At 42.4% G+C, this 13,888-nt stretch overlaps 1 protein-coding gene and 1 long non-coding RNA gene across 2 annotated transcripts in view; one reads left to right on the top strand and one right to left on the bottom strand.

Moving 5' to 3' along the window:
* Nucleotides 1–6,224, top strand: part of LOC149456760 (uncharacterized) — a 193,438-nt gene extending 187,214 nt beyond the window's left edge. Inside the window, exon 4 of the long non-coding RNA XR_016313810.1 lies at nucleotides 3,822–6,224. This is a non-coding gene — a long non-coding RNA (uncharacterized LOC149456760). The remainder of the gene's footprint in view (nucleotides 1–3,821) is intronic.
* A 1,159-nt stretch (nucleotides 6,225–7,383) lies between these two features.
* ZIC2 (Zic family zinc finger 2) lies at nucleotides 7,384–12,324 on the bottom strand. Its single transcript, XM_089684541.1, has 3 exons — nucleotides 10,515–12,324; nucleotides 8,793–8,956; nucleotides 7,384–8,543 (listed from the first exon to the last, which is right to left on the bottom strand). Exons 1-3 carry the CDS (start codon nucleotides 11,641–11,643, stop codon nucleotides 8,334–8,336), a joined length of 1,503 nt encoding a protein of 500 aa, XP_089540667.1. The 5' UTR covers nucleotides 11,644–12,324; the 3' UTR covers nucleotides 7,384–8,333.
* Between the last annotated feature and the right edge of the window lie 1,564 nt (nucleotides 12,325–13,888).

The following is a 13,888-nucleotide window of genomic DNA, read 5'->3' as shown; positions in this document are numbered from 1 at the left end:
GTACTGCATACACATCTCCACTTAAAGTATGATCAGTCCCTACCACTGTACTGCATACACATATCCACTAAAAGTATTACCAGTTCCTACCACTGTACTGCATATTACTTGATACTGCCAAACCAATGACTACACCACCTCGCCCAAACTCTTCTTTGCATGTCAGTCTCTCTTCTGCAGTGCACATCACGGTCTCAGTACTGTCTGTTCTATCTCACTGCATACAGGTCTCTCTAATGTAGTGCACGTGATCTCTTCGCTTGTCATTCTGTCTACTGCAGAGGAACCGGCTTCTTTTATCTGACTGCAGTCAGTCTCTCTGCTGTAGTGCAGTGGTCTCCTATATCGCAGTGCTTGGCAATCATGACTGCAGAGTACATGGATTCTTATGTCACACTGCTTGTAGGTCTCTGTACTTCTTTGTTTGGCTTGCATATGGTCTTTTCTAACGCACTGCATTCTGATCTTTTCACCTCACTGCGCATATTTACCTCTTCTCTTTCATATCTGTTGTCTTTTCACTGGTCTGGACATCATTATCTTCTATTGCTGCATATTGGTCTCCTTTATTTCACTGCAAGTATCTCTTACCACTGGCCTGCCACTAATCTGCTCTATAACATACACATAAGCCATTCATTCTTTAAACATTTCCCTGTACTAATAAACTCCTGTACTACAGGGCAAAGGGGTTCATAGGGTGCTTAAAGATCTGGGAAACCTCTGGGCCCCTAGACATCAGGCCCAGGCTAGAAAAATATGGCACCCATAACAACACCCCAAATAATCTGGCAATGCCATTGTTTCAACCGCACCTTCTGCTGTTTTGGAGAGTTTAGCATTTTTTCTGCCGGAAAGCTCCAATCAAAAACACAAAGCAGAAGGGTTTTCCTGCCTCTAAACCTTGAGTTTATGCCTCTAATGGTCCTGATGTGCATGGACACATACATGCACACTGGCTTAAAAATTGCTGCTTTTACAGGCGTCTTGTGTTTTGCCTGTAGAAGTAGCTCCATGTTATCTCATGTGTCCATGCACATTAGGACTATTTGAGGCTACATTCACACTAAGGTGTCCGTTTGTGAACCAGAGAATAGCTGCGATTCAACGGATCTCAGCTATTCTCTGGTCATTCACAGTTTATAACACTCAGGAGATCATGTCAGCCCTTCTCTGGAGATCTGTGTTCTCCGTCCAGATTCTCCAGCCCAGAGCTGGAGAATCAGAGGGACCGAAAACTAAGCAGAGATAATTTACCTCTGCTTAGTAAACTGGTCTTTTACTATAATCTGGAGAGATTATAGTAAAATGAGCCGTTTTTCACAGTTTGTAGACCGTTATCCAGCGTTTGGAAACCGTTCTCCCTTCGTTCGGAGAACTGCTTCATAAACTGCATTCACAGGAGAACTTTGTTCTCCGAGAATGCCGGAGAACTGAGCAGCGATCTATTACCTCTGGTTCACAAACGGACACCTAAGGCGTTTCAAATCGCTGGCTGAATCACCACGATTCTGCCCGAAATTTAAATACGTTGTGAAAAAAGTGAAAAGCGAGATTGCGTGTTCAGATGCCATTCATGGCACCTAAAAATGCGGGACGTTTTTGCCGTGACAAACACACCGCAATTGTGCAGACAAAATTGTGGGACTAGTGCCACCCAAAAACAGTTCCAGAATGGTTCCCTGTCTCTGCGATTCTTCCGGTGAAGAATTGTGTGAATTAAGATCAGCATTTAGAGGCAGGAAAAATGGTTTGCATTTTTGATTGGAGCTTTCTGGCAGAAAAAATGCTAAACTTTCTTGAACTCGCCTAAACTGTGTACAAAAACACTTTATATCAGCGTTTTTTTTCTGCCAAGGGAATTGGCGTTTTTTTTAAAGCTCAATGTACATGGAGCCTTAGAATGATTAGAGGCATATTTTGAGCTGAAGGTAGGAGACAGGGAAAAAATCCTTCTGGTTTGCATTTGTGATTGGAACTGGCAGAGAAGCCAAACCCCTCTAAACTCGCCTAACCTGTGTACAAAAATGCTTCAGTGTTTTTTTCTGCCAAGGGAGCTGGCGTTTTTTTGTAAGCCCAGTGTGTATGGAGCCATAGGATAAAGCTGAGCTGCTGCTTCTACAGGCAAAACACAAAACTCCTGAAGAAGCAATTTTTAAGCCAGTGTGCATGGACCTTCCAAGTTAATACTTGGAAAGGCTTACATCAGGTATTGTAAAAAATCCTCTTTAGGTCAGATCTGTCAAATCAGAAATATAATGACAATATATGTTAGAAAAATGGGAAAAAATAAAAATAAATGAACTACACGATGATCCCAAAGTATGTTGTGCGTTGAATGTAAAGATCTCCTTGTTCATCATTGCAATGTACAGGTAAATGTAGGAATCCAGAAATTCATTGTTCAGTGCCAAATTCAATTACTAAACTGTCTGCACAATACACAGTTAGAAAGCGTTGTGAGAGAAAATGCAGTTATTGATGGAGATGTGGTAATGGACATAAAAGACAACCAAAGATCAACAAATATTGATCCAGAGGCTCTTTTTTGGGATGACCCTAACAATGAATGCAAAGGAGATCTGGGGCGCAGAGTAGGAGGGGGGGGGGGCACGTGCCCGGGTGTCAGAGTTTAGCAACGCCTATGCTGCAAGGTGTGTCATTCGTATCATCTGCGCTGGATGTCAACCTTTCCCACTGCAAAAGCAGATTCTTCTATTCTCCCTTTATCACACCGCAATGTTGGTCGGTATCTAATATATAGTTCTGGGTATCAGTCTGCTCTACTGCAGAGTCTGCGATGTGCTTGCCCCAAAGGTTCATTTCCAGACTTGCTTCAATTGTTTCTCATTTAGGTGATTTAGTGTTCACTTGTGCTGTAACCATTAGCAACATATATTAACGGAGGAGCCATGGCATTCCTTGCAGTATGTGGTCAGCTAAAACCTAGAAGACATCTACACATTGAAAATAAGGCTGTAGACACAGGATTCCAAATGTTAACACTCCGTGGCAATTTTTAGAATGAATGAATATGTATAGATAGATAGATAGATAGATAGAGAGAGAGAGAGAAATTCACACACACCCATATGTGTGTGTGTGTGTATATATATATATATATATATATATATATATATATATATATATATATATATATATATATAATATTTATTTAAACACAAAGTCACATATATGACTAATAATAAAATGCCATTAATATTAATACCATAGTAACAAACTATTAATACACTCCAGTAATTTGGCCCCACTTTGCGGTGTCTCCATTCCATAAATAAAGTGACATAATATGAGTTAAGAGTGTTTGTTTTTCCCTGGGTGTGGGGCAGATATTTGGGGGGGGGGGGGTTGAAGCTCAGATTGTGTGTTACACAGATCTATAAGAAGACACCTTGTTCATTCTGCTATTGCTCCTACAAAAATAGAACTAGAAAGGTGTGCCTATTTCCCCCAAGCACAGTGAAGCAGCAAAATAACAGCCAGTATATCACCAGGTACAGTGCACTCTGCCATCTTCAGAGCTGCCTGATCCCAGCGCTGCTAATCGGTTTTAAGCAGGGAGTATACATTGCAGTAGCCGGGCTCCTAGTCTCATACTTGGCCGGCAGATGACTGTGTTAAAAGTTTCTTGTGACAATTAATAATAGTGTGAAGCAGCGTTCATTAGTATTCATGACATAGAATAGCGCTCTGGTGTTTCTCTTGCTCGGCGGATCAATATCGGATCAGCATGCTCTAGCAATGAACTGTGGAGTGTGGACACTGCATGGGGCTGACCTTTTCCTACTCTCTCCCTACAGGTCACCCACTCTGCACCAGCCATCAGCAGAACACAGCAACTTCCGCCAATGGAGCTTGACACTAAGCCAAGTAGGAAAATTAATTTAAGAAGATTTATTGTGAAGTAGGCAACTCAGAGATGACCCGTCCAAACTTCCTAGAATCCCTGGGTACACGGATATGTGCTGTCCTCAAAGACAGGTCGGTTGTGTTTTCTGGAGTCAGATCTCGGTCTGAACGCCATAATTAGCCTTCCGTCGGGTTTATTCATCTTGACAGTACGACAGAGTTAGCAAAAAAAAAACAATCCTGAAATCTGCAAACCTGCACTTGTGGTGTAGAATATCATCTAACAATAATTACTTTACCGTAGAACGATATCTGGGGGGGGGGGGAGTTGAAACATAGCTCAGTGTCTCTGTGGGAGGTTGGCAGGAACACACTGCGTATGTGGTTTTGCAATGAATGGGTTAATACTCCATTTATTGTATCGCCTTCCTATGCAGAATGCATTATTGGCGTTCAATCATGATGCACTAATAACTTTCACCTGTAAATGATAATGCGTGCTGGCCACACTTGTGTCAAAATGTGTGTGCACACGAATGGAAAAAAACCCATGAAGATCTCCCAAAAAGGCTGTATAAGTGATGAAATGTGAGTTATGATGTGTCCTAGCCAAATATTGGTTGTGTAAAGCCGTAATTGCACTGTTGGCGTATCTAATTATTTATTTACAGCTTTTTGTTATATGTAGGCATGTATATATAATGTAGAGCCATATATAAAACATAACGCTTCAGATCTTGTTGTTCTTGTAAAATATACATGGCAGTAGTCTCTAAACCTGGCGCTGCATGAGCTGTAGGTTACTGACCACTCTCAGCAGGCCACTGCAATGTGGAGGTGTTTCAATTATTAATAGAAGGGAAAGGGAATAGCTGCTGATACTTCTGATCTTCCAGTAATATTGGAATAACAGGAGAGCTGATGGTGAGGTATGCAGACCCAGTCAGTACACTAATACACGACCCTGCGATTGCTGGACTCTCCCTGTTCTTACAGCAGAATATCGTTTTGTTACAATATGACATTCATTTACCGAAGGAATGAATATCTGACACTTTCTGGGTGCAATGGTTACACTACCGCAAGGAAAAGCCTGCTTGTCGGTTTGTAAATAGGCGACATTGATCACCGTCTTATGTGAGAAAAACAACGACATCTTTGTCAAGGCATCTTATAACATTGGTGAAAGAGTCGGCGCTTTTCTTAAATTGTGATTTATATGGCATAGAAGCTACTAGACATGCCTTGCCTTCACTTGTCCATGGATAGAATAATACATTTCTGGCAGAATTCTGAAGGTCACAAATGAAGAAGCAGAAGAAGGAAGCTGGTAAAATAGATTTTATTTCTGGGACTGTAGCTGATTGAATCAGTGATGTCTGTGTGCAAAATTAGGCTCCTGGACAAACTGCTCGATGCAATCTTTGTATAGAAATATATCTGTCTATCTATATATCTATCATAGAAATCTATCAGAAAACTATCCACAGCTTTTCCTGCCATACCTTTATCATCTATCTATCTATCTATCTGAAAACTATCCACAGCTTTTCCTGCCATACCTTTATCATCTATCTATTTATCTATCTATCATATAAATCTATCAGAAAACTATCCACAGCTTTTCCTGCCATACCTTTATCATCTATCTATTTATCTATCTATCATATAAATCTATCAGAAAACTATCCACAGCTTTTCCTGCCATACCTTTATCATCTATCTATCATAGAAATCTATCAGAAAACTATCCACAGCTTTTCCTGCCATACCTTTATCATCTATCTATCTATCTATCTATCTGAAAACTATCCACAGCTTTTCCTGCCATACCTTTATCATCTATCTATTTATCTATCTATCATATAAATCTATCAGAAAACTATCCACAGCTTTTCCTGCCATACCTTTATCATCTATCTATCATAGAAATCTATCAGAAAACTATCCACAGCTTTTCCTGCCATACCTTTATCATCTATCTATTTATCTATCTATCATATAAATCTATCAGAAAACTATCTACAGCTTTTCCGGACATACCTTTATCATCTATCTGAAAAGTATCACGTCTTTTTCTGCCATACTTGTATCATGTATCTATTTATCTATCTTAGAAATCTATCAGAAAATTATCCACAACTTTTACTGCCATACTTGTATCATGTATCTATTTATCTATCTTAGAAATCTATCAGAAAATTATCCACAACTTTTTCTGCCATACCTGTATCATGTATGTATGTATGTATGTATCTATCTATCTATCATAGAAATCTATCAGAAAATTATCCACATCTTTTCCTGCCATATCTGTATAATCTATCACATAAATAAATCTTATCTTTCTCCGTTTTGTAGAAGTTCAGACAGATCATTTCATGGGCATGCCCCTGCAGTATGTGTCACTGAACCATTTACAATCATTCCATGTGATAGCAGCGCTCGGATTTAGAGGCATAAAAGGTCAAGTTCAAGGTCACGGTCAGTCTGCGCTGTGACATAGGCTCCTGCTGAAAGTCAACTTGTAATACACCACCCCCAGGTATATATCGTCTATAGACAGAAATCCGTGTCCTGATCCATGCTGGGTGGTACTTTGGTGATTTTATTTTTGCATATTTTAGCATACAGCAGTGGGATCAGTGATCGATTTAGTTTAACTCGGCCGTTTTTGTGTTTCAGAAAAGTGTACAAATTCGAAAGGAAAATGTATAGGCGTGAAATTAGTCCATGCTACTGATTGGGGTGTCTTGATAACCTAAATCATAGAGTAAGGAAACCTTAAGTACAAATGCTTTATCCAATGTTATTCATTGCATCTTTGTTGAGAGATTGGTCATATAGGTTCAGCTACCTGCTTCCTTATATAAAGGTAACATAGCCCTTTTTTCTTTTGATAAGCCGTCTCATGGGAACATAAGCAGTTGGTTTTCTTGTATGTAATATGACATCAGATTAGCGACCATCAGGGATACGTATGTAAAGGAGCAGGTAGGGACCAGTGTGGTGGATGGATGATTGGCATGGGTGCTCCACACAGGTCCGACCCAGCCTTGTAATCCTGCACAGAATAGGGAGCTCGCTCTTCTCCCTCTGATAGGCAAAGCTGGCTGTAGCCCTAGCAAGATTTCTAATGTTTTACCCACTACAACTTATGAGGATTTTTATCACGTTTTGTTCACTAAATAGCTATGACAATATACTGCTTTTGTAACGTTGCATCATTCCAATTTCTGATTGTCGCTTAATTAATGGGAATTGCCTTCAGCATTGAATAAGCGAAAGCATTAAACTATTTCCTGAAATAGCATATTTAATAGCCATTTAGCAGCCTTTTATATTAAAATAGATTGGTCAGGCAATGAAAGTTACAATATTTTCTGTTAATATGTTTTATAACCCACGCCTCTCTTCAACCTCTGGAGTCCTTTGATTTGTTACAATAAAGCAGATAATGAAAATTCTTGGAAGCTCACATTATTAGAACCTGGACACAGACTGAATCATACATGCAGTTTCAACACAATTTATTATAGGTCTGTATGCATTTACTCTCAAAACAAGTCACAGAAAGGATGAAACCACTTTAAATAAGAAAAAAAAAATCTGAGAACAATTTATGCTCACAATTGTACATATTTATAATTAAGAAACATTCTTTATAAATAGTGTTTCCTCTGTAGCAAGTTAATGCCATAATTTAATTACAAATGGATAAATATGGTAAGGAGTATTTACAGGAGGAAGGAGTGCACAACGTTGAATCCCCCCTTCCCCACGTCTCTCAAAAAGTCCCCAACAAACTGAACTGGAGAAAGCACAGAAAACGTCACGTGAAACAGAAAATGACATTCACAAGCCTGTGTAATAAAAGGGGCTGCCTGCTGGAACTCCAAAAAACACAGGAGAGACTTTGGCACGGAGTTTTATTATTTCCCAGCCCAGTTGCATGAACATTTACAATCATGTTTGTTTCCTCTAGAAAAAAAAAAAAGACACAATACCGATAGCACAATACACAAAAGGAATATACAAAAATAAAAACCAGGGGACAATCCCCTCCTTCGCTGTATTTGTAGACTGGTGGATTAAGATAAAAGTCCTGCACTTGTTATGTGGAGCCATATATACAACCGGATAAAACCGCTATACAACAAGTAGATTAAAATGTCCTCTTCATCTCAACCAAGAGAAGTGAGCTATGTACAATGTCAGGGGGAAAATGGACGGGGGGGGGGGGGGGGTGTGGGTCAGAGTAAAATAATTTGCTCTTCTTTGGGGTAAAAGGACAGGAGAATAAATAGATTCTTATTGGGTGCACACAAACTCTTATTTTTAGGATTGTGCAGTATAATCCTTCCCAGGAATGTCCATTGGTCTTGTGAGAACAGTAGTGAATGTGGAGTGCTGCATTGTCTCTGGTGGCCTCGAAAGTGTCCCACTAGAGCCAGTGGTGGCCCCTACACATACCATTCATTGAAGTTTGACGACAGGGGCCCCGCGGCGCCGCTAGCTACACTGTGCACTGCAGAGACTGCGGCCCCCGCGGGGGATAGGTTGGTACTTTGTGTCTCCGTGTTCGGTGACACCAGGCCTGGAGGGGTTGAAGACTCATAGCCGGAGCTGGCAGCTGGAGATGACTCTGAACCTTGAGGGGAAGACTCGTGCACCTAGGAGAGAACAGAAGAAGCCGGTCAGTGCGATTTTAACAAAATGCCATGAAAACAATGTAATCGGTCCATTGGACGCGGTTCGATGTCGCTGTAAATAAGTACACAATCCTGTCTTTACCGACTAATCAGAATAGGTGATAGTACTGGCTATTAATGGATGTAGCAGTTGGAGCAGAGACTAAAGACCGTATGGGGGATTAGCAGAATTAGCCAGGGCACCGTGCTGGGGAATGAGGCAGGCCTTACCTTCATGTGTTTCCGCAGAGAGCTGGGGTGAGTGTACGATTTGTCGCACATCTTACACAGGTAGGGCTTGTCCGAAGTGTGGACGTGCATGTGCTTCTTTCTGTCACTGCTGTTTGCGAATCTCCTGTCACAGCCTTCAAATTCACACTGGAAAGGCTTCTCCCCTGAAAATAGACAATTCAGCCATTACACAACAGTCCACACCACTGCCACAATCCAAGGCTACATTATAATCCAGCTTGTTGAAACCAAAGCACCTAGATGTAATACCGCAGGCTCATTTCCTCAAGCAGTTTAGTAAACGATACAAGTTGAAATCGAGGTCGAATTCCCTTCCCTATCAGTTTAGAAATAGATGCTAATTGTTGATTCATTTGCAAACAGTTTAGGAGGAGATTGTGCTGCTGATGCTCCCAGGTGGGGTAAACAAGCGGCTCGTAAAACGGATAAACATATTTAAAATGCCTTCATTCGATTTTCACAGCCAGTCCCTTCCCCCTCTCACTACATTTCCAAATGTTATGTTGTTTGGAGCAATTTAGAGGTGTGATAACTCAAATATCCTCCATTTGGAGGGAATCCACTTAGCATTAAATTCCATTAGCACCTAAATTGTTTTAAGCGACATCTGTTCAGATACTACGAGTTTAAATGTAGACTTTCTATGCTAAGAAATGCCCTTCATTTTAAACCTTGTTAAATATTGTCTCACACCTACAATCAATCCCGCCACATCGGCCTCACGTCTTTTTATTTTCCTTATAATAAATGTTTACAGACACAGCCCGAAAAGGTGTGCTATTGGCTTTAGAAATTCTTACAAAAATAACTCGATGGATAGTTCCTGAAAATAACAGCGATATTTAGAACATTCCATCAAGAAAAAGATTAACATACTATATATATATATATATATATATATATATATATATATATATATACATACACACACACACACACACACACACACTATAACAAAATAAATGACATTATATAGAAAAACATACACACACCATACTAATAGCAAAAAACTGATATTAACATATACACACACTATAATGGCAACAAACTGATATTAAAATATACACACACTATAATAGCAAAAAAATGTTATAAAAGACATACATACACACACATATATATATATATATATATATATATATATATATACACACATACACACACACACACACACGTACATACATAACATAATAATTCTAATATATATATATTTTTTTTGTTATATAAATAATAATAGAAGATTTCTCACACATTTACATATGAGAACCCCATTATTTTCACTAGTGTGGTTTATAGAGGATATAAGATCTTGTCATTCACACGGCAATAAAGACATTAGTATTAGGTGATGCCTACATAAAAGAGGAATCGGCTTTAAAAAAAAAATACAAATTCTAAACTGCAGGAATTTCTACTAACAAATGAAATCTCCCAGCAGAAGGCTGTCAATCCCAGAGACATTAGCCCATGAATGGTCCCTCGTAAAGACATAATGGCAGGCAGGCACAGGTAGGATTAGGCTGCAAACTTGATAATAATAATTAATATGTAAGCGAAGATGGTCCAATGAGGACCATCCAAGATCATAGCAATGTTGGTGTAGGGTGTCAGATCGGCCAGACATACAGTAGAAATGTGTTGTATTTTTTCAGGGTATAATTGAATTGAAAGTAAAGCGGTTTATTTTATGAGGGAACCTACCTGTATGAGTCCTTTTGTGGATTTTAAGGTTCTCTGATCGGGCAAAGACCTTGCCACATCCAGGGAAGGGGCATGGGAAAGGCTTCTCCCCAGTGTGAACTCTGATGTGGTTGACCAGTTTGTATTTGGCTTTGAATGGTTTTCCCTCCCTGGAACACTCCTCCCAGAAGCAGATGTGGTTGCTCTGCTCGGGGCCCCCGACATGTTCCACAGACACATGGGTGACCAGCTCGTGCATGGTACTAAAAGTCTTATTACAGCTTTTCTTGGGGTTGCTGAGTTGTTCGGGGTCGATCCACTTGCAGATGAGCTCCTGCTTGATGCATTGCTGTCTCATGTACCTGAAGAAGGCCCCCGGGTGGTGGTGGTGATGATGATGGTGGTGTGCAGCCATGTTCATGCCCATGTTCATTGGGCCATACTGGTTGTGCAGTTGTGCAGCAGTGTAGGGGTCCCCTCTGGGGCTGGACACCTGGCGGTACTGGTCTGTCCTGCCGAACACCTCTCCGGGCAGACCCAGTCTCATTTGTCCGCCGAGAGCGTTCTGGGACGCTGCAGCATGCTGCTCATGGATCCCGGGGAACAGCAGGTGGCTCTGCGGGTGCTCCCCATGTGGTAGTTGATGATGGTGGGGGTGATGGTGTAGGCTGCTTGCTGGGGGCCCAAATAAGCCATGTTGGCCCCCTCCTGCAGCGGCACCCCCCTCTGCAAAGCCTCGTCCGCGGAATAAGAAGTCTCGGGGGCTGTTGAACGCGGCGCCCGTGTACGCGGCATGCGGAGCCAGGGCAGATGCAGGATACCCCGCCTGGGAAGTGAAGGCTGAGCTCTGCCCCGGCGGGGACAAGTCATGAGGTCCACTGCTCCCTGCCACCCCGGCCGAGCCGGCTCCACCTCCACTGCCTCCACCGCTGCCCCCTCCAGAGCCCCCCGCAGGGTTCAGCTTGAAAGCCCCCATGTGCGCCGGTTCCACGAAGCTATTCTGCGCCAGGCTCAGCTCCCTCTCCTGCATCTCCGCTGCTGCCGCCGCAGCTGCCGCAACCGCGGCGTGATGGTGGTGGTGATGATGGTGATGCCGGGCAAAGGTGCCCACACCCAGGGCCGGGAACTGAGGGCCGGCGTCCAGCAGCATCTCCCACAGTCTGTGGAGGAGGATGGGCTGTCAGTCACCTGTCTTGGATCAGGGCGATGGAGACTTTACAAAGGAGATCGATCAGACACAGACGAAGAAGAATCAGATGACAGCCCCCCTGTCTATATTATCCAGGTGCAAGGATCACTACACACTGAGCTGCACCCCCAGATCACAGGAGCCTGTCCATGGCCAATGTCCAGAGCTCAGTGCAATGGGATCATCCTCATTCCAAATGGCCCTCCTCTGTCGGGAAGTCGGCTCAGATTCCCCCCAGATGAACGATCGGGCGGCAGATGCTCCTCTCTCTCCTCTTCTTCTTTCTTTAAGTTGCTGCTCGGGGTGGTGGGAGGAGGGCTGTCAGAGGAGGAGGGTTCCTAGGAAGAGGAGGAGGAGGGGGAGGGGGAAGAACACAAACAAGCAGAAAAGAAAAGTGATATCACACAACGTGGAGGGAGCAGCTCACAAGCCAGCCAAGCAGTGCACGGTAATCGGGCCGATCCTCCGCTCCTCATTGTCCGAACAACACTTTTCCTCCTTCCCGTCGCTTTTGTTTGCTTTTCTATTCAGTAGATGTGGTTAGTGTGGGGCTTTTGTTGTGCTGGCCGCTTTATGTTTGCTGGGTTTTTTTTTGTTGTTTTTTCCCCCCGAAGACACCCCCCTCCTCTGCTGTCTGCTCTACTCTCTTACTGGACTGCCGAGCGCACTCACCACCGCCCCCCTATAACAGCTGCCCGGCCGAGCTCTGCCCGCTCTCCTATTGGCTGCACACACTGGAGACATGTTCGGAGCTCTTCCCAACTCTCCTGCCAATCACAAGCTCCGCCCCTCCCACCCCTCTGGCTGCAGCCCTGGGCACATGATGCTCTCCATCGATTTCCCAGCTTTTATGTCCCTGTCATAGGAAAAAAGGGTCCACGCAAAAACAAATCCACTGTCCATTCATTTCCTGGTGACCACCTAGACGTGGAAAGGGAGCAGACAATACAAATCACGACGCAGAATTATGTAGAGACCAGGGGCACATTGGAACAGCATATTGCTAATTCTGTACTAAATTCTATTATGTGTTCAACGAAAAAGGATGGTGCAAATGAAGTGTTCAAGTATAGCACACATCGGCCCGTAAAATACATGTGAATAAATTGTATCCAATGTATCTGTCAAAAAAATGGGAATATTGTATGTAGTGCTAAATGTTATTTCCATATTATATTTCCTAAAGGGAGCATTTATATATTTGTAGATACGATGTATGAGGCCCAATGAGCAGATTTTATTTTCTGCCATGTAAATATAGATGATTGGTCGCTTCTAGAACCCATTCACAGCACACCTGGGTATATACAGGGATTCAGTCCACTCATCAGCAGAATATCTGTGTCTATGGAGGAAAGCTGGGATCAGTCACTCTGAAATACCAGGTAGAAAATAAAGCACAATAAATACACAAGGTAGTATAGTGATCAGACAATTATGATTGATGAGGCATTTCTTTCTCTGTGTTGTGGGTTCCTTATTGCCATTCTAAAAGCATTCGTTATTAAAATGTATTTCCATGCAAGTCTGTATAATTTGTAACCAGAGATTGTTACTGGGACTAGCAGTGCCTTTCACCATCCATCCATCCTAGTATTGTGTGATGTAATGTTAGCTGTCTGTGGCTACTATGTGTACCAGTCTCTTTTGATATTTTTAGTACTGATGAATCCTATGAGGGGGATACTATTGCACATTAATGAAAACAAAGCCGCACCCATAGCAGCACAATGCAATAAGATCTCTGATGTGCCTCCAACCCTGGCAAAGCTCAGCGAGTTCCAGAAATTGGGACTTCCACGCCACCCAGCGTGGAGCCCACTGAGGGCCGAGTCACGCCTTGGTCTGGCTGCTCTGAAGTCACATCTAGGGGAGACAAGAGTAGAAACCCTCCAAACCATGGCTGGCTGGATCCTTCCCCGCCAAGAGGATATGGAGATAACCAGCAAGCAGATAGACACAAAGATAAGTGTCCTTTATAATAGAAAGACATTGATCTGTAAAGAAAGGCATGATCAGACCCTCTCACTAATTACTGTTTGTTTAGAGAGCTGGAGGCGCATAAACAATTACAAGTGTGACCGCAAGTGCGAGTTAACCAAGAGCCTGCGAAAATAAATCACAATCTACATTGTTATACTGGAGAAGGGTAGTAACTGGTCCACTGGCACTGTCTGATTTTATATTGGAGAGGGGTAGTAACTGG

This window comes from Staurois parvus, unplaced genomic scaffold, assembly GCF_062004578.1.
Source record: "Staurois parvus isolate SC_StPar_1 unplaced genomic scaffold, SC_StPar_1.0 ptg000349l, whole genome shotgun sequence".
NCBI classification, from domain to species: Eukaryota; Metazoa; Chordata; class Amphibia; order Anura; family Ranidae; genus Staurois; species Staurois parvus.
This window is presented reverse-complemented; position numbering and strand designations above follow the sequence as displayed.